This window comes from Octodon degus, unplaced genomic scaffold (genome assembly GCF_000260255.1).
Source record: "Octodon degus isolate 3935 unplaced genomic scaffold, OctDeg1.0 scaffold00245, whole genome shotgun sequence".
Lineage (NCBI taxonomy): Eukaryota > Metazoa > Chordata > Mammalia > Rodentia > Octodontidae > Octodon > Octodon degus.
In genome coordinates, this window is record NW_004524821.1 from 987,033 (window position 1) to 1,007,830 (window position 20,798).

The window sequence follows — 20,798 nt, forward strand, 5'->3', positions numbered from 1 at the left end:
CTTTTATAGCACTTAATACAGAATTTTGTAACAGTAAAAAAAAGTTTACATTGAATGTAGGAAGTAAGAAAATTGACTTGGCAAAACTGTAATCAGTGCTCTGGGGAAAGAAAATTTTCAGAATACGGAGGAAACAATTAAAATTAAAAGCACAGTAAACGGAGAACTGAGAATTACAGGTATCCCTACAGAAGAAAGTAGAAAAGTTGATAGACATGCAGCTTTTAGAAGAAACAGGTTAACAGTATTGTTGAGACCTAGAAAAAAATTAATGAGGAAAAAAACTATGTTTATATACATAGCAAATTTTAAAATATCTGAAGTAATCTACATGTACCTGGCAAAAGAAATGTTACATATAAAAATGCAAATTAGGTTTCTCTTTAGTCAGAAGATACAAGGACTAGATATGGAATAACAAATATTATACTCAGGCAAAGTGAAAGATTATCTTTGATATGCAGAAGTATCCTGCCCCTGTTTTCATGTGTCCTTGCTGAAAATGACAGTAATCCCTCAGTGAGGGATGGGTGTTAGGGCTCCTAGTAGATTAGAAAATTAAAGGATACTCAGGTCCCTTATGTAACTTACTCCTGTCCTTCCATATACTTTAAGTCATCTCTAGATTATGTAAGGCAATGTGAATATAATGGAATTTTTTTAGAGGGGAGGGGTATCATGGGGATCGAACTGAGGATCTTGTGCTTGCCAGTAGGCACGTAAGTTGCTGAGCTGTCTCCCCAGCTTGGAATAGTTGTTATACTGACAATTCTGTTTAGAGAATAATGACAAAGGGGAAAAGCTGGTATCTGTTCAATACAAATGCAGTCCCCTCCCAGTCCACACCCCTGAATATTCTATTTGTGTTTGGTTAAATTCATGAATGTTGAACCCATCGATACAGAGAGCCTACTCTGTTTAGTGAATTAAATATTCATTAATAAAGTCAATGACATAAAAAGAATTCTTGGAGCATTGATGTAAACTAAGCAAAGATTTAATGATTTAAGTTATTTTAAAAAATAATTATAATGCCAGGTATATAGCTCAGTGGTATAAGCATCTGCCTAGCAAGCACAAGGGCCAAAGTTTGATCCCTGGTACTGCCTAAAAAAATCTTGAGGCCAGTAGTATCAAAAAGAACATAATAAAAGGAAAAGTTAAAGGAGCATCTTAGAAGGAACTACCATCCCTTTTATGCCCGTCATAAGTAGGTCACACTTTACTGCTGAAAGCTAGACACTACAAACTGATATCACTTTAACAAGATGTCAAGTTCCTTTACACACCTATAATATTCAAATAACGGAACTTAGAAAAAAAGGTGTATACAGATGAATGTCCATTTTGTATCTGTGTATTCAAAGTGGTTGGGATAGATATATAGTTACATTCTCTTAATGAATAGAATGATTTGTTCTAATGGTATTTGTAAATGGGATCTCAAGTCCGCATCTTGTACAGCAATTAACCACTAAGAAGAATATATGCAGTGTGTTAATTATTGAAACTGTCCCATTGCTATCTGTTTATCATAATATTATAATATTTTATTATTTTCATAATAAAATTATGAAAAAAAAGATGTCAAGTTCTTAAGCAACAATGCAGTAGCTGGTGCTCGTTTGTCATATATCCTATAGATCGAGCCTGTAGAGAGAGTGAGTCCACAAGCAAGAAGACAGTTTTATTGCTTATGCAGACTAAATGTCTGAATTTGTGTAAGTGATATACAGGTACAGGATAAGCCAGATTAACATGGTGTCTGGCTGGGGATATAGCTCAGTGGTATTAGTGTCTGCCTGGAAAGTGCAAGGTCCTGAGTTGGATCCCTGGTACCAAAAGAAAAACAAAAACCATGGTGTCTGTTCTGTGGGTCCCATACAACAATGCCAAACTTCAAGATCCAAATGGCAGATTAAACAAGTAGTGAGTCACTTTGTAGTAGAAGAACAGATTCCAAACAGTAGTGTGACCAGCTGTATTCTTTCTGGGAGTAAACCCCAGAAAGTTCCATCCCTCACTGAACCAGGGAGTCAGATGAGAAGGGTGTATAAAAGCTTCTGCAGAGCTGCCTTATACAGGATAGGACAGAGAGACTTTGTTCTTCAGAAGACCACTAGCCATCTCATGTTCAGGATAACCCCAAGGCCTTCCACAAAGGTTTACGCCTCCTGCCATCAAGTCCTGCCTACATGGTCTGTGTGGTGCGGTGTAAGATCCACAGAAGTGCCGGGGGAAGCTTTTCCTCTACATAAAATTAGTGCTTTTTCCATGTTATTTGCAGACTTCTTATGAATATTATTTTAAAAGTCTTGTAAATTTTCAGTGAATGTTCAGACCTTAATCTTTCAGGCTTTAATTTTCAAAATACTAAACAAATGGTAATTTACCACTTTTTGGTATAATCTTTAAAAAATACAGCTGATCATCTTTTGCTAATTTTATTTCTAGTCATTTCTGCCTCCAAAGATAATTCTTTGGAGGTGTTTCCTTTTTCTCTGCATAGCTCAAGGCCTTGATCTCTTCTTTTTTCTTCAGGATCTTCTTCAGGTGTTTTCTTGTTACTATTACTTAGGGATAGAGTGGTCAACTCACTTAAGATTCTTTGAACTCTTTTCCCTTCTGAGGATATAGATGTTGGATTAGATTTCTATGGTTCCTCAAGATCCATGCTAATAATTTTATTTTCTGTATTTCTAAAGGCATACATACCTATCGAGCAGATGTCCAAAGATGGGTCCTTTTGGGTTCCGCTGTTGACACTGATGATTTCAATTACATATGACATGTAACTATTTGTTTTAGAGCTACTGGGTTATGCGTATTTTCTTTGTTAGGTGGCAAATCATCCAGAACCAGTCTCTCAGTCATTAACTCCTCAACAGCAGCCACAGTACAACCTTCAAGAACGAGACAAGCAACTACTTTTCTCAGAATATAATTTTGAAGATCTTAGTGCCTCATTTCGGAGCCTTTACAAGTCAGTTTTTGAGCAGTCACTTAGTCAGCAAGGTGAGTTTTAAAAAATCTTTTTACAACAAATTTTTACTGAAAAATATTCATTTAATTTTTTTCACACAGAAACTGTTATACTTCCTTAGTTTTAGGACATTATCATTCCGATCACAATTGGGTAATTAAGGGGTCGGGGAGATGGCTCAGTAGAATGAGGGCCTGAGTTCAATCCCTGGTTCCACCCAAAAGAAAAATTGGGTAATTAGTGTTTTATGGGTTTACTGTTATGCTCTGCATATTTACATCATAGCACATATGGAAGAGTGGCATATTTCCTCTTGCATTCCTACTTTGTGTTTACTAAAATTCTGGGAGCACTATGTTGAGAAATTCTGGTCCTGCTGTGTCACATGAAGAAGACTGCCATGGTTAACAGTGATAATTTGGCATGTAAAGTGTTTGAGTGGCATGCGTAGTGTTTGTACTATAAGACTAGATGGTCCAGCTTTTGTTGGTTCATGTTATGCAAAGAGAGCTATAGTAGCCCCAAGTTGGTGATTTTTGTATGTATCATAAAAGTGAACATACTAGCTAGTGATAAGCTCTGGTTGTTTTACACAATACATAAATTAGATTTTAATCCTACAAATGGATTTAATTGAAATGCAGTACTGTCAACCAAATGTTAGATTATTGCTGTAATGTGTTTTTGTCTCATTAGCTACTAGTTTAATTTTAGACATCCAGTGGGATCAAAAAATGCCATATTGCTTTTCTTTCACAGAACAGTCAGAAATTATTAGAAATTCTACCATTGAAGCATTTCCTAGTTAATTATATATCAGATTAACTATTTTTGCTCTATGTCTCATTCCTTTCCTGTTGTGATAGCAAAATAACCCAAGACTGGGAAATTTGTAAACAACAGAAATTTATTTCTGGAGACTGGGAAGTCTTAAGATTGACTGAATCTGAATACTGCATCTTTATAAGGCAGTAGAGATAGAAGGGCAAAGAACTAGCTAATTCCCTTGAGCCCTTTTACAAGGGTACTAATTCCTAATGAAATCCTAAAGCGTGCCCCCACCTTTCCCTTTTACAGTACTAGGAATTAAATCTAGGTTTTCATTTAATCTAAAAAAGCACTTTATTATAAGTCTATGTCCCCAGCACTTTTTGTTTTATTTTGAAATAAGCTCTTGCTAAGTTGTCCCTCCTAGCCTCACGTTTGCATTCCTCAGCCTCCTGAGTTGCTGGGATTACAGGTATGCACTGCTGTGCCTGCCAATCTGTGACTTGGGGGTTAAATTCTAATTACGAATTTTGAGGGAAGAATGCATTCAGCACACAGTACTGTAGTTCAGAGTTTGCCTGTTTATAGCAGTGAGCAATATAGACAAAAATTCATGTCATTTTACAGTTTATATGTTAATGCTTATCACTGTTATAATGAAAGTGAGCATTATATACCAGTGTGAGATACATAATTTATATATTGATAGCTTGTATATCAATATATACTTTTTCTAGTTAATATTTTTGAAGTAGGAGTCATGTTTCCTCAGATTGTATCTTAAACTTTTACATATGAATGTATAAAAAGAATTAATGGGAGTGTGAGTGTAGTTCAGTGGTACATTGCTAACTTAGTATGACCAGGCTCCTGGATTGACATCCTAGCACTGTCAAAATAAAATTAAAAAAAAAAATTAGAAGTTTTCTAAGCAACTCTGGCCTTTGTAACCATAATACAACACTGGCTTTTAAGAAACAGTGGTGACAATTTCTGAAGCCCACAGTTACATTTTGTCACACATATATATGTTCATGGTATATATCTAAAGTGTACCAATAAACTTAATTTTTAAAAAATAAAGTAGGTGTTTATAGTTTACACATTTAAAAAAAGGAACATTAACAACTTGATTCTGGTCCAGATTCTATAACTTTGCCTCTCTGGATCTCCATATCCTTATTTGTAAAATGACCACATTGGGCTAGATCATTGGTTTTCAAATTGTCCCCTTCAGAGCCCTGTGCTTTTGTAAGGGTCTCAGAGACTGAAGGAGGAAAAATATGCAAATGAGGAGGGAGATACTAGCAGGTTTCCTTCCCTCATTTGAAAGCTGCAGCTTTATCCATTTTACAGAGTATAAGCTTCTGAAAGAATATTTTGCTTTGTTTAGTTTTGTTTAGAAGTAATGGGGCCAGCCAAATAGCTCAGTGGATTAAAGTGTCTGCAAGCAGGCACAGGGGGTAGAGGTTCAATCCCACACACCTCACTACAAGTCCAATCTACTAGTGAGACCCTGAACACCCTGTAGACCCTTCCCTAAAATACAAAAAAAAAAAAAAAAAAAGGAATAGAGGCTAGGCCAAGCATGGTGGTGCATGCCAATAATCCCAGTACTCAGGAGAATGAGGCAGGAGGATTATTGTGAGTTTAAGACCAGCCTGACCTACTGAATGAGCTCAAGGCTAGCCTAACTGCATAGTGAGACTCTGTCTCAAAAAATTAATATAATAGAATATAGCAGCAAATTTCAATTTCAGATTGAAAATGTTGGGGCTGGGGAGACAGCGCAATGTCAGAAGTCTGGCAAGTTCAGGGTTCTGAGTTTGATCTGCAGTGCAAAGAAGAAAGATTGAAAATGGTGGTGTAGATTACTCATGATTTTTGGTTTTTGCTTAAATGATAGGGGTTTGATTTGGTTTTTGAGATAGGGTCTCATAAGCCTTAGACTGGCATTGAACTTGTAGTCCTTCTACCTTGGCAACCCAAACTGGGATTCTTGCTTCACTGTTAGGATTTTGTAGGTAACAGATAATAAAGGTATTGCTTTCTTTTGTCTTACTGTGATAATCCATTCCCTATAAATGAGTTTTCCAAGGCCAGTGCAAGAACAAATGTAAGGACAATTATATGAGTTAAAAAGTTTTACTCTTTGACACTGTCTTGTGTAAATTTTTTTTGAGCTAATAAAATCTTTCATGTTTGGTACACCAAAATAGTTTATGGACTATTCTTTGGAATATGAAAGTAGTTATATAATAGATATTATAAAGATTTGTTTTATTAACTACCTGCAAACCAAACATATATCATTAGATACTTCTGGACTAAACAACTGACCTTTACTGAGTTCTTCTTGTATTTGCCTTATGGCATCACAACAACTCTAAAGCAGAGTACTCTCCTGAAGCTCATTTACAAATTAGATAGTCGCAGCTTAGTGAGATTAGCTTTGCATAGTTAGAATGTTTAAGTGGCAGTGAGAGGCTTTAATTCCCTTCGTGGTACCAAAAGATATGCATTTTTAATGCATAAAATTATCCTTAAATTCCGTAAACCATGTTAGTGGTGCTTCCTATAATCCTAGCACTTATGGGAAGCTGAGGTAAGAGTAAAACAAGTTAAAACCAAGCCTAGGCAACAGTGATTTAGTGAGGCCTTGTGTCAAAATAAAAACTAAAAAGGCCTGGGGTTATAACTTAATGCACAGGGGCTGGGGAGATAGCTCAGTAGAATAAGCGCTTCCCTGGCAAGCGCGAGGGCCTGAGTTCAATCCCTGGTTCTGCCAAAAAAAAATAAATAACTCAATGCACAGGCTGTGGATTCAATTCTCAGTACAGCATTAAAAAAAAAAAAAAACAACTCCATAAGAGTGTTGAAGATAGTGGAGATGGCCATTTTGTTTTGTTCTGCTTAGTCTTAAGGGTTCAAGCCACTTGGGGTTTAAAGAGTTTTTTGAGGGCCGGCAAACTAGCTCAGCAGATTTAAGTGCCTGCTTGGTCAAGCGCAGGGTCTGGGGTTCCATCCTCGACACCACATGCTGCACCAGCCCCGCCCCCAGGCACTCTGAGCTAGCCACTGAGACCAGGCATGGTAACATACACCTGTAATTCCATTGCTGGGGAGGCTGAAAACAGGAGGATCACTGTAACTTTGTGCTGCGTAGTGAGACCCTGTACCAAATACATTAATTTTTTTTTTTTTTTTTTAACAGTCAGAGAGATTGGTAACAACTGGGTTTTATCAAATTTTTAGTCAAAAATTTGGGCTAAATACCTATAGGGAACCATATGGGTTGTAAATGCAACCCATCACCTTTTCCACTTTTTTTCTAATGTTTATTCAACTTTCTCAAGACTCAACATAGATATACTTGAAAACAGCTTCTCTGTATTTCTAGCTCCTCCATCCACTCCATAGCTAACAGGCAAGGAACAAAATTCTTATAGTCCTTTATATATTTTTTCTTTAGTATTTAGATTACTGGACATAATCTTATTAAGTGTCTGTCTCTTTCACTAGACTATGCACTGCTCTATAAATAATGTTTGCAAATGTTTGTTGTAAGATAACGGCGTAAATGTGACTACCAATGGTTTTGCTCTGATTTTAGGTTTGATGAACATCCCTTCTGAATCTTCTCAGCAGCCCCACACTTCATGTTCCTACCAGCACTCTCCTAGCAGCACAGTGAGCTCTCATCCACACAGCAACCAAAGTAGCCTGTCCAACAGTCATGGTAGTGGCCTCAATACTACAGGCAATAACTCGGTTGCACAAGTCCCTTTGTCCCATGCTCAGATGCACACACAGCCGTCTCCACACGCACCCCACCGGCCGCATGGTTTACCACCACATCCACAGCGTCCTCAGCACCCAGCCCCACACCCACAGCAACACAGCCAGCTCCAGTCACCTCCCCCGCAGCACCCCTCTCCACATCAGCACATACAGCATCATCCGAACCATCAGCATCAGACGCTAACACACCAGGCACCCCCACCTCCACAACAGGTATCCTGTAACTCTGGTAAGTTTCCATCTCCTGGCTTATGTATGGCTAAATGTGAACTAAATCTGTCCTTTGTTACTTGGCCCTTATGGGACATTTACTAGCACTACTCTTTTCACCTATCTTATTTTGTGTTTTCTTGCTATAATCCTTTGATTTTAACTTGCTTAATCTATAGGTTTGTCTAGAAAGTTTCTTGATCCAGTTTACTGTGGCAGCATAGGCTACCTCCACAATCCCTTGCAGGCTTTGATTTTAATGCTTTTACCATTTTGTCTTGACCATGGCTTCCAGTGAACATTGGAAAGGAGAATGGAATGCATGGTCTGTCTGCAGTGTCTTGTAATGCCTTCTGGTTATAAAGAAAGAGTAGGTTTATGCCAGAAAAATCTGTATTTGAAACCTCATTGTAGCTCTTGTGACCTTGGGCAAGTTACTTTTAGACTTGTTATTTTCTCATCTATAAAAGTAGAGTGGTAATGCAATATTGTTAGGAAGATATTACTGAGAATACAAATAGAAACTGTCTAGACCAAGTATTTTCATTTTGTATTCATGATTGTTGTCTCTCTTTTCTGCCATTCCGAGTATCTAATAGAATAATAGACTGCAAAGAAAGAAATGTGTTACTCTTAAGATATATTCTCATGGTTTCTGGCACTGCTCACAGGCCAGGCAGGCAGTTTTTGTACCATGCACATGATTACTGGTAAGTAGAGTTATGCAGAGTGCTGTCCTTTCCTAAGCTTTTCTGGATAACTACTTATCAACCATATCACTCCTGAGATTATCCTGGCAGAAAGATTTCTAAATACTAGACAGTGCTACATATTACTCATGGTTTAAAAATTAATCATTGTTCTGGTAGAAGTTCATGGTGCTTTGGTCGTACCTTAAGTCTGCAGCTGTGCTAATAATTTACATCTGTGAATTATATATTTCATATTGGTAAGATGGGACAGAGCAGGTAAAAAACAGAGAAGGTGAGCCGGGGAGATAGCTCACTGGCACAAGTGCCTGCCTGGCAAACACAAGGTTCTGAGTTTGATTCCCCATCTCTCTCTCTCTCTCTCTCTCTCTCTCTCTCTCTCTCTCTCTCTCACACACACACACACACACACACACAGCATGGAAGTTGTGGGTCTATTAGGTGCTATTAGGCAACTTAGATATATTGTCTCATATTGTCCTCCCAAGTCAAGTAGAGGTTACCACATTTTATAGATAGGAAAAACCTAAGTCAAGCAGTGTGTTCAAGCTCAACTACCTGTAAGTGGTGGAACGTGGTTTTATGTTTTGGTCTGACTTTGAAGCTTATAATGCTAGTTTTTCTAAAAGACTAATCAGCAGACCAAATGAGTAAGTTTTTTGAGTAGTTTGCTTATTACATCACTCTCTAGAGGTTGCTTTGTTATGGCTTACCAAGTCAGCGTGTATTAGAAGTGCCCTCCTCCCACCACCTCCAAGGAAAAAATTAGTTATGGCGAGTGCCCTAGTTCCTTGACATAATTTGCTTTCAGTGAGCCTTTGTGTTGTGTTGGCTTTTTGACTGTTGTGTTTACCTCAAGAGATCTGGATTCTAGTAATGCTTTGGCAATTTTATTATGAGAGTCACTTTAATTATAGAATTTATTTGAACTATGATTTTCTTATCTGTGAAGTTCTCCTGGACCAGAGGATCTGTGTTTCATAGATTTGAATGTTTATAGCTCATCAGTCTTTTCCCCCAACAGTCTCCCTAGATTGCAAATTCTTTTTTATTTTTATTTATTTATTTATTTTTGTGTGTGGTACCGGGGATTGAACTCAGGACCCTGCATTTGCCAGGCAAACACTTATTCTACTGAGCTGTCTCCCCAGGCCCTGAATTTTCTTGAGGTCAGGGTTATGTTATTTCTAGGTGTGATTCATTGTTGATTTTTAAAATCAATAATTGGTAAAATTTTGCAAGTCAAATAGCCGTTAGTAGATATAAATGATTTGCTTATAAGATAGGAAAGGGGTACTTTTTATTAGTTTTTACTTTCATCCATCGAAGAATGATACCAATATTGGCAGAATTACTTGGCAGCAGTCATTGAAAGAATGTTGTTTCTTCTCTTCAGCACTGTCTCTTTGAAGGCATTTCTTTGCCTTGTGGCCCCTAACTGGTGACCCCTTGGTTGACATACACAGTGAAGTCTTAAATTCTTCTGATTCCATCACATTAGGAGATACCATTCCTGACCAAGATTGACTAACATTTTTCACAGAATTCTCAGTTCTCTCTTTTACTACCTTGTCAAAAGGTGCCTTATGTTAAAACATTTCTCTCTTAAATTGCCTTGTAAGAAGAATCTACTCTTTCTGTAAGATCTAATCTTATCTCATTTAAGTCAGTGTATTCCTTTTTTGTCACTTCTAAATGTAGGCTAGGCTTTCCTGTGTAAGTAATGGTGAGCATATCTATTAAAGTCATAATAAGAAAGAAAAATGAAACTGTAAATAGGAGAAATACTAATATGTGTGAATTTTTCCTGCCTGGTCATGTTTTTTTGCATTGTACAAATGAAAAGACTCTCACCATGTTTTACATTATAAAGTGATATAGCAGTTTGCAAGCCACAGACTAGAAGGTAGAATAAGACCTCTGTTCAAGTGAAAACCTTGTTAAATTATGCACCTCTTGGTTCAGTTCTTTCATTTGACAAGTGGAGAGAAATAATATCCATCCTGCTGATTTCAAAGAGCAGATTTTCCCCATACCTGATGTAAAGGGCACAAGTTCCTTAAGATGGCAGGGATCAGCCAATGTAAGGAATAAGGTCAAGTTATTGTTGTCCCTTAACAAGTTCCTTAAACTTGCACTAAGAATTTAAGTATTGTTAATATTATGTTACAGGTGTTTCAAATGATTGGTATGCCACACTTGATATGCTAAAAGAAAGCTGTAGAATTGCCAGCAGTGTTAATTGGTCAGATGTAGACCTTTCCCAATTCCAAGGTAAGTCATTAGTTCTTTTTTTTTTTTTTTTTTTAAATTGGTTCTTTTTGACTTACAATGAAATACACTTTGATTCCCAGTAACCCCACCCCAAAAAAGTCTTTCCAGTACACAGTCCTGTTGCTTTAGAAGATTGTAAGTTTCTTTGTAGTAGAATAAACACTTCCTCATACAGAGGCAATTCTTCTACAGTTGGTAATAATCTTTAAAAAAAACATTGTAAAACTCAAATATTTTGACCAGTTGGTGTATTTGTCTGATCACAGACAAAGAGTTCTGAAACAAATTTTGTCATACTTATAAATATTGGGCTTTGAATCTTGAAATATTTTTTGTTGTATAGATAAATCATTGCCATTATATGAAATAGGCCAGTGGAAATTTTAATGGCTGAAAAAGATTATGCCTTGCTATTTTTCTTGCAGGTTTTGCAGAACTGTACTAACTTTTTCAAATGCTTTCCTTATAGGTCTGATGGAGAGTATGAGACAGGCAGATCTCAAGAATTGGTCTTTAGATCAGGTTCAGTTTGCTGATCTCTGTTCTTCCCTTAATCAATTCTTTACACAAACTGGCCTTATCCACTCACAGAGTAATGTTCAGCAAAATGTTTGTCATGGTGCCATGCATCCAACAAAATCTTCCCAACACATTGGAACAGGTAAGGCCTGAGGTGCCTTGTTCTTCTTTCTCATTTATATGAAATTCATTAATTGTTTTATGCAGTTTGGTATGTTGATGGTACTGACAGTGATTCATTTACATCTTTTGATTCGAAAGAAATGAATGGAACAAACTTATATTTATCTTACAAAAATAGAGGTAAAAAGACTGTCTTTTTCTGTTGTGATTTACTGTGGTAATTTTCTTTGTGTTCTTTAGCCTTTTTTTTTTTTTTTTTTGGGCGGAACCAGGGATTGAACTCAGGCCTTTCTGCTTGCCAGGGAAGAACTTACTCCACTGAGCCATTTTCCCAGCCCCCTAGCCTTGTATTCTTATCAGCAAATGTGTTAAAGATACTTTGAAGAGCATAGTTGTAAATTTGTATCAATTTATTTATTTACTATTATTATTATTATTTTTTTTTTGTGTGTGTGTGTGTGTGAAACAATATTGAACTCAGACCCTTGCACTTGCCAGGGAAGCACTTATTCTAGTGAGCCATCTCCCCGGCCCATCAATTTAAAGTTATATAAATTTGTGATGAAAATCAGAATGTGTTTATGTCTTCTAAGAATGTTAAATAAAAGAAAGTTTAAAGTTCACTGGAAGAGTAGATAGAATGGCAAGTTCTCACTATTCAGGTTCTATAATGAAAACATGGAAAAAATGAGAATTCGTGACAATTTTATATGAAAATATAAGTATTGTGAATGTGGCAAAATTTTAGAAAGTTGGGTATCTTTAAAGAAGATGTCCTTTTACTTATATAATTTCTTTGATTTCTACTCTTCTATCTTTAAAATCAGAATTACTAAGTCAATAAAAAGAGAAAGGAAAAAACTCAAAAAGCAGTTTTGTCTTAAGGTTATATAGAAAGAAAATTAAGATTGTTAAAGACAGAGTCTAGGAAGTTGACTTTATTCTGGGCTTTAACCTTAAGATGTCATTTTCTTGTGACATGGCTAAATTGTTACCATAATATGAAATGAGCCAATGGAAATTGTGATGTTTGAAAAAAATTGTGTCTTACTATTGTAAATGAGTGACTGGCCATATTATTCAAAGTGGTCTGGCCTTCCCAGCATGTTGGTGTTTTTGGAAAATGCACTAGACAGGTATCTAATGACTGATCTGCATGTGGGGAAAGGGATGCCCTCTTGCCAAGAATGTTAGACCTGTACCTTAAGTTTTCTCCTAAGTCCATCAAATATGGACACTTAAACTATATTATAAAAGGCATATTGTTTGGGAGGCAGTGACAGGGGTCAGAAGTTTGGGATTCTTTTTGTAGTTCTGTTTTACTTCCTCTCTTTACCTGTTTCTGCAGCTATATGAACAGATGCAGGATTAGTTTAGGTTGTCTCAGGATCTGTCTTAAGCCTGGACACAGATCTAGCCTTCCAGTGATAGGTGAAAATGTATAAGAAGTGAAATTCAGTGTGCCTTACAGTGAAAGGGAAGATTTCTCATTTTATTTATTTTATTTATTTATTTAGGAACCGGGGATTGAACTAAGACCCTTGCACTTGCCAGGGAAGCGCTTATTCCACTGAGCCATCTCCCTGGCCCTCCTTTTAAATTTTTTGTGGGAAGTATGTTTTGTTTGTTTTACTACAGCATTCCTATAATTGAAATTTACATATTTGTGTGAAATGTAGAAACTTTTAGAAAAGGAACTTTCTAAAATTCTAGATGTTCCTTATAGTTTTATGGCCCTTCTTCCTATGGGTTATTGGAGGAGGGCTTTTGATTTTTTCCTGACCCTATTTTGCTTTATATCAGTGTAACATATTTTGGAGCTGTTATATTTGATGACTTTTGTCAGTGAAAATACATTAAAAACATTATGAAATACCATTTGAATGAGATCTGTGTTTTCCTATCTACATATTCCATAAATAACACAATATTAGTCATTTTTGCTTGGTGTAGCACTTCTTGCAGATCTTTACTGTTACTTTGTGTCTACCATTCTCGTGGTTAATCTCCTAAAACACACACAATTGAGCTGCTTTAGGGGTAAGAAAATTAGAGCAATAGAGAAATAGGAAGTAATAGAAAGCATGAGTTAGGACAGTAATAGTGAACTTTTTTTAAAAACTTTTGGTGATACAGTCTGCTGCAGCACGTGTGCCATATGTTCACCACCACTGAGTTATGGTATCTGAATTCTGCTCTTAGCCTGTCCAGTTCATGTATCTTTAAGCAAGTCATGTCAGCCATTCTGAGCTTCAGTTGCTTCATCTTTAGAATAGAGAAAACACTTCTTGTCTTGTCTCTTTTGGACCTAATGGGAGGGTCATATGAACACAAAAATATTTTGAACTGTGTTACAGTGAGGTATGTGACAGCAGCAGTTGGATATAACTTACAGAGTTAGGACAGCACTGGAATTAGTAGCAGTATACTCACATCCAGTTTGGCATCCTGTTCAAAAGGCCAGCCCCACCTTTTGGGAGAGATTTAGCATCTGAAAGGAGTAATACTTTTCCTTCTCCCTCCTCACTTTAATCCTATAGTTTAGTTTTAGGCAATAATTCCTGTAAGATTTTAATATTTGATTTATTTTATTTATGGTAACACATTTCCTCTCTTTCTGCTTTTTAATCTGATTAGGAAATTTGTACATAGACTCCAGGCAAAATCTCCCTCCTTCAGTGATGCCACCCCCTGGTTATCCTCATATCCCACAGCCACTTAGCACCGCAGGAACAACGATGGCAGGTAATATGTGTGTGCCTGTGTATGAGGAGGGTGCATGTGTAGAGGTTGGCATCAGAGCTTAATATTGAAAACTGTGAACTGTCCCAACCATGAATGAAACAGCTTTGGGAAGGAATGAAGTCTCTTTGGAGAAGCTGGAGTGTAGAGCATATTTGAGAATATTTGACTTTGACAGGACTTTAGCAGGCTTAAAGAGCACAGCTTGATTAACTAGTGTGGATTCTGTTCCATTCATCCCAATGGAGTTTCCCCAGCTGTAGTTTCCAGGGAAGCTTCTTATAAAGGAGGTAAGTGTTAGGAGTTGCCAGGACTAGTTCATAAACCTTTTTCCCCTCAAGGTTCCCCAATGCTACATTTAGCCAGAAGACCCTGGGGTATATAGTTAGAGCTTGAAGGGATCTTAAGGATCACCTAGAAAATGACATGGAATCTCAGAAGGGATGTGCTTGTCCAGGCCACCTAGTTTATGAATGGCCAAACGAAGACTCAAGACCTGATGTATATATATCTGGGTACCTTGGCCCATCCCTGTAATCTTAGCTCTCAGGAAGCTGAGGCAAGAGGATCTCTACAAGTTTAAGGCCAGCCTCAGCTACATAATTCAAGGCCAGCCTGCACTAAATACTAATATCCTATCTCAAAAAAGAAAGACGAAAGACCTGATATCTACATGCAGTGTCATTTTTCTTATGTATGCACTACCATTTACTGGACTGTCAGAGGAAAAGACAAAAGGTAATTGGAGTGTGTGTGTGTGTGGGGGGGGAGGGTGTGTGTGTATGTGTGTGAAAACCTTGAAATAATTGTGTGATAGGCAGTGGTAGTGAAGAAAGAGTTGGAACCAAGAGGTGTGTCCTTTGAGAAGGAAGGCTCGTTAGCTGTTGTTAAGTACTCGCTAGCCTACTAATACGTGAGAAGGATGATCTGGTAGTTCAGGCTCTAGAGCCAGATTGTCAGGGTTTGAGCTGTGAGATTGAGCAAGTTACCTAACTTTCCTAACCCAGCTTTTTTGTTGAGAAAAGGAGGGCTGGGAGCGCTACAAGCTTCTGTGGTGGTTAGTTACTAGTATTAAATGATGGTTATGTGGGAACCATGTAAGTTAACACCTTGATAACACAGTAAGGAAGTTATAAGTTTTTGTTAAATAAAGAATAGACATTTGTGCTATTACTGCAATATACTGAAAGCCTCAGTGTTTTATAAAATTGTACATAAAAATGTAGGATTTAATGAACAAAAGTAAAATTGAGACTGCTTGAAATTTTGTAATTGGAATACTAACCAAAATGATGATAATCCAGTAAAAACTCTGCAACAGTTAAAAAGATATCCTTATCCATCTCTACTTTAAAAATAATGACATTGATTTAGGCGGGGGTCTATCATGATGTGGATACAAGGGCAACATTCACTGAAATTGGGTGAAGGAAGAAGACCCGAGTGATTCATTGAGCGGCTATCAGGGGCTCTGCTGTTTGCCATTGTGTACTGCAGTCTTGGTGTTCACCTGCTCACTTACTTGGTGGCCCAAAAATTAGTTGCTGGCAAAATTTAGTCTGACCTAATCCGATTTCAGTGGCATGTTGACATTATTCTCCTATTTAGAATTATGTGTACCAATTTATGTTACCAGAACACATTAGACCAGAACAAACTGTAAGAGAAATGCCTGCATCAGCACTTTCTTGTACTTCCTCGCTACAGCCTACTATAATGGCGAGAACATGAGTTTTAGAGTCCAGTAAACTAATGTCACATCTGTCTCTTTATCTGACTTGGAATAACAAGCTCATTTTGCTAAGCTGCATGTCCCCCCTTATCGTATAAAATAAAGATCATAATAGTTGTTTTTGTTAAAAGCTTTTAGATGGACTGTTAACATAATGAGTGCTGTATATGTGGCACACAGGAGATGCTCATTAAGGTTCACTTGATTCTTTCTTTTCTACCTAAGCCTCTACTGATCTTGTCTTCTCCCTTCTAGGCCATCACGGAACCATGAACCAGCAGCACATGATGCCTTCCCAAGCCTTCCAGATGCGGCGCTCCCTGCCCCCAGATGACATCCAGGATGACTTTGATTGGGATTCAATTGTGTAGGGTTTGTTTCTGTAAACCCTCAGGCCCCAGAGTCTCTGCAGTGAAGGGAAAAGGTTTAAAAGAATCCAGTTGAGAAAATGAGATTCCTGATCATTTACCAATGTTATCAAAAATTCTTTTGAAGACAATCAAAACGATTTTAGCTGGATAACTTAATTGCTTTTATCTGACCCAAACAAGTACTACATGTTTGTCTCCCTGCCAACTGCCCTATGTAGCTCCTAACTGTTGTGTGATTTGGACAGCTTTTTGCATATTTGTGTCAGTTTGATGTTAACCACAAGTGCCAGACTGATTTTTCAGACAGAGCCTATTTTGCTGCAAGCAGTTTATAGATACATATGTGTAAATACATGTACAAAAATTACTGAAAGGCTTCAGTTTTTCTAATTGGATTATTATGTATTGAGAGGAAAGTTGCTGTCAGTTTTTATTCCTTGTTAGGCTATTTTCTGAAGGATGCTTTTAATTAAGGTAGGGAACTGAAAGGAAATAGATTTCTTCAAAGCTCAGTTTCCCTTATTTAATCTTTTTCAGAAATGTGAGCATTAACAATTTCTATTTAGTAAATCAAGAAACCAAGAGCTTGGTGCTCTCCAAATAATCCAGAGGGGCATGTTGTTCCTGAACAGCAGAAAGAACTGACCAAAATTGTTTTAATGTTGGGGGAGTAGAGAGTATACGTTGTACCTTGTTGATGTCTGTTTCCTAAGTCTGCATTGTAAGAGTTCTGAAATTTGATTAGAAGCAAGCCTTTACTTGGGTCTTTAAGCAAATCAATGCCTCCACATTATATATTTATTATTCAGGAGTGTTTTTTTTTAATATTTATTGCCACCTTTGTGATTGGATTTGCTAAAGGGAAATGTAGTGTTTGAAAGCACAGAATTATTTTTATTGCTGAGAGTTTACAGATGAGACAATCAGAGGGACATTTGTCATTTTCTAACACCACTCCTTTGCCAAGTAAGTACATTTCTTTATCTTAGCATTCCTGCTGCTTTAGATTTAATAGATAAAATAAATTGAACTTTTTTGGAATTTGAATGAAGAGTCCATTTGGTCAAGAGAACAACAAGGCAGGGTTTATAAAGAAAGTTTCCCCATCTGTTTTCTTTCTGTTTAGGAAGCATCGACAGGAGGTAGGGCTACAAATATTTGCCTCAATATTTAGTGTAGTTGTAAAGTGGCCTGCTGTTGCTATGTCCTGTGTGCACCTAAAATTTGGTCACTTTCTTTGAAAGGAAGCTCTTTTAGGGGTTTTTAACTGTTCTGTTTCATGTCTTTTCTCAGTTCCTTTGCATGGATTGTCTGTGTTTTATAATGGAGCTGGAAGAAATAGGATTTTTTCCTTCATGAATAGGTTTTGAATTGATTCTTAGGACACCCCTCTCCCCCCATCCTTTCAATTTTAAAGGGTTCCATCAATTTGAGGAATATCTACTTACTATTTGCTGTTTAGCATCTCTGGTCTCCATCAGCCATGTTAAATCACTTTAATTAGCCTTAGTGATTCTTTGATTGAGTAATCTCTACTTCTCTGTATATGTATATTTGAGAGAGGAAGGAGGGAGGAGGAGAGAGAGTAACATAGGATTTTTTTGTTTTGTTTTGTTTTGTTTTTGTTTAACGGAGTTTTGCCTTCCATGAATCACTGGGAAGGCAGCCATGCTAAGGGCTGGTGAGCTTGGAGAAGAAGGGAGAGCTTTGTGTTTCTCTGTTGTTTGGACGCTGCTTGGCATGGAAAAGGAAGCTCAATTTCAGACCCTTGGATCAGTGAATATCAGAGGATTCTGGAAAGGCAACCAACAGGCCCTTCTTAGAAGGATCAAGGCAGGAGGAGATTACAGCCTACAGAGTAAAAGCTTGAAAAAGGGGATGATTTTCAGTAGTCTACTTGAATCACTGTTTTCTAGGCACCAAAATAGCATTGAAATCTTCTGAATTGCTTGGATAGCAATGTGCACTTTAAATAATTTGGGTATTGGAATGTAGCCTCTTAAACTAAAGGATTTAGGTAAAACCACTGACTATAATTTTACAAATTATGTCAAGCAAATTTCCCATTTGGCAATGATTTACTAATTTTCAGTGGTCTATATTTCTATGAGTATTTAAACTTACCAAGAATGGCCCTGGAGGCAGTCTTCACCCATACCTGCCCCGCTCTCCTGTGATCCAGGTGGCCCAGGGGCTGTGGGGCCTGACAGGGCTTCCTGGTGAGGTCCAGTGTCCCTCTAGTGGCCATTTCTGTTGGTAATTACTAACGCAGAGTACATTCTGTCTTGGGCTTAAATTAAAGACTTGGGGAAACATTAATAAATGCCTGTAATCAAACAGGGACACTCTGTCCAGGAGAATAATCCGACTGGCATTTGTGGCAGTTTTTGAAATGTAAATGTATTCACGTGTGTTCTTGTAAATATGTGTCTCTCAAATGTCCTTTGAAGTGGGAGGGAATCAATCTGGGGATAATTTCAAATGGAATAGAGTATTTTGATATTGTTCATTCAGAGGGTGATGTGTACATATCTATATTGTATATATGTGATGAAAATGCATTGGCTTTTTGTGCAGACACAACCTGCTTTCTGTACTGATGTTGGACAGTCAGTGTTTTAATGTTTCTACAGTTTTGCTATTGCACGATTTCATATTCTGCCTCTATGATGAACGACACCCATTCTTTGTAACTGTTTAGTGCTGTAAAGAAATATCCCAAGTGTCATTAGGATTGTTGCTGCCAGAACTGATATGCATGAATGGCACTTAAAATAAATATATTATGTTAACTCTATTACAGTATTGATTGTTCTTTGTCATTCATGTATCTGAATAAGACTGGTCCAAACACAAAAACCTCATAGCCAGGCCCCAGAGCTGTTGGGGTATTTACAGTTGTGTCCCAGTACATTCCTGCCTCGGAACAGTGCTTGCTGGCATTCATTGACCATCTCACCAGCTATGTGAAATTGAGGGAATTATTTAATCTCTGAACCTCATTTTCCTCATTTATAATGTCATTATAAAATGAGGATAATACCTGCCTCCTAGAAGGTGGGATGTGGTTACAGTTAAACATTTAGAACAGCACTGGAGCACAAAACCTGCTGGAGGTATTTGTGTTACCACTAAGAACAGCTCAGATTGAGATACAGTGACTTATGTAGATTCTTTAGTTGGCAAATGACAGCTGAGATTTGAATCCAGGTATCATGTTCTTTTACAGAGTCCAGTCATCCTAAGTAAACTCATCTTGCCTGAATCTTCGTGCCTCAGTCTTGTTCCTGCATTGCCTTCCCAGAGAGCTATTTCCAAAAGGTGGCAGTGGAATTGTTTTGTTCTTGCTTTTTTATTTTGCTGAGCAGATATTTTGTGGCAGCCTTCTTGTGACAAACCCAGAAATGAAGCCACAGTTCTACCTTGAGGGAGCCCTGACTTGCCTGGTGTAGTGAGCAAATGCCACCCCAGGGAAACTGGCTTGGGAGGCACTTCTGACATGGCAGGGTTCTGGGAATGAGGGTTCAATCCTGCTGAGGATGGGGATATGGCACTGGTTGAGGAAAGCCTTCTGGTGTAATGGGCTATTTAAATGAAATCTTTAAATGTTCTGAGACACTGGGAGAAAACATTTCTGTTGACATCACTCCATTGAGCCCTGTGAGAGCTGCATTAGCATGGTGACTGAGGGATAACTGGTAGGAGGACCAAGTGCCAGGCAGGCACGGCCATTCTATGAAGGTGGTGGTTTCCTGACTTTATTGATGTTTAAGCAGGCTCAGAGAGGTCAGTCGCACTGAAGGAGACAGAATTGAAACTTAGTATGTCTCACATAAGTAGGGAGCTCTCGCCAGTCCCACAGTCTACCCAAGGCTTCTGGCTCTGCTAATTTAACTTAGGCAACACTATCAAAAACATTAGTGTACTGAAGTTTTACAGATAAAAAACTGAGGCTTGGAAAGGTTAACTTTCTAAGTTCTCATAGACGGTAGCAAAGCCAGAATCATGAATTCCAGGCCTTACTCCAAAGCTCATTTCCTTTATTTCCACTGCATTTTTTTCTCCCTCCCTTTCTTCCTTCTTCCCTTCTGCCCCTCTCCCTTTCCTTTCTTGCTTTCCTTTTCCTGCCTTGTCTGAGAGAGGGTTTTATTATGCAGTTCAGGCTTGCCTTGAACTCACTTTGTTGCCCAGGTTGGTCTTGAACTCACATCAGTCCTGCCTCATCCTCCCAGGTGCTGGGATTACAATTGTGTATCACTATACCTGGCATACCTCCACTGCTTTCTACAAGTATCATTCTTTCTCAAAGCCAGGGATAGTGACTATTCACCCAGGTGTGTGTTTTTGTATTTGTCCCTTGGAAGGTGGGCTGTGCTTCGCTCCCATCACAGATATGTCTGGTAATTGAAGAGCTGTGGTAGATGGCGTAGTTAAATCTGGTCACCCTGGTTGGAGAGCACATCTCCTGATGGAGTGAAATAGTAAACAAGATCCTTAAACTGCATGTTTAGTTTCAGAGGTGTCAACATGTAACTCTGCAAAGGGCTGTTCTTCATAGATGTGAC

The 20,798-nt window shown here is 37.8% G+C and overlaps 1 protein-coding gene across 3 annotated transcripts in view; it reads left to right on the forward strand.

Annotated features, from left to right (window-relative positions):
* Nucleotides 1-19,030, forward strand: part of Foxj3 (forkhead box J3) — a 152,108-nt gene extending 133,078 nt beyond the window's left edge. For all 3 annotated transcript variants that reach the window (XM_004645945.2, XM_023706194.1, XM_023706192.1), the window contains 6 exons: nt 2,841-3,015; nt 7,365-7,781; nt 10,645-10,746; nt 11,216-11,407; nt 14,026-14,133; nt 16,118-19,030. In XM_004645945.2, the coding sequence (XP_004646002.1) occupies nt 2,841-3,015; nt 7,365-7,781; nt 10,645-10,746; nt 11,216-11,407; nt 14,026-14,133; nt 16,118-16,233 (1,110 nt within the window). In that variant the 3' untranslated portion in view covers nt 16,234-19,030. The remainder of the gene's footprint in view (nt 1-2,840; nt 3,016-7,364; nt 7,782-10,644; nt 10,747-11,215; nt 11,408-14,025; nt 14,134-16,117) is intronic.
* The last annotated feature ends 1,768 nt before the right edge of the window (nt 19,031-20,798 follow it).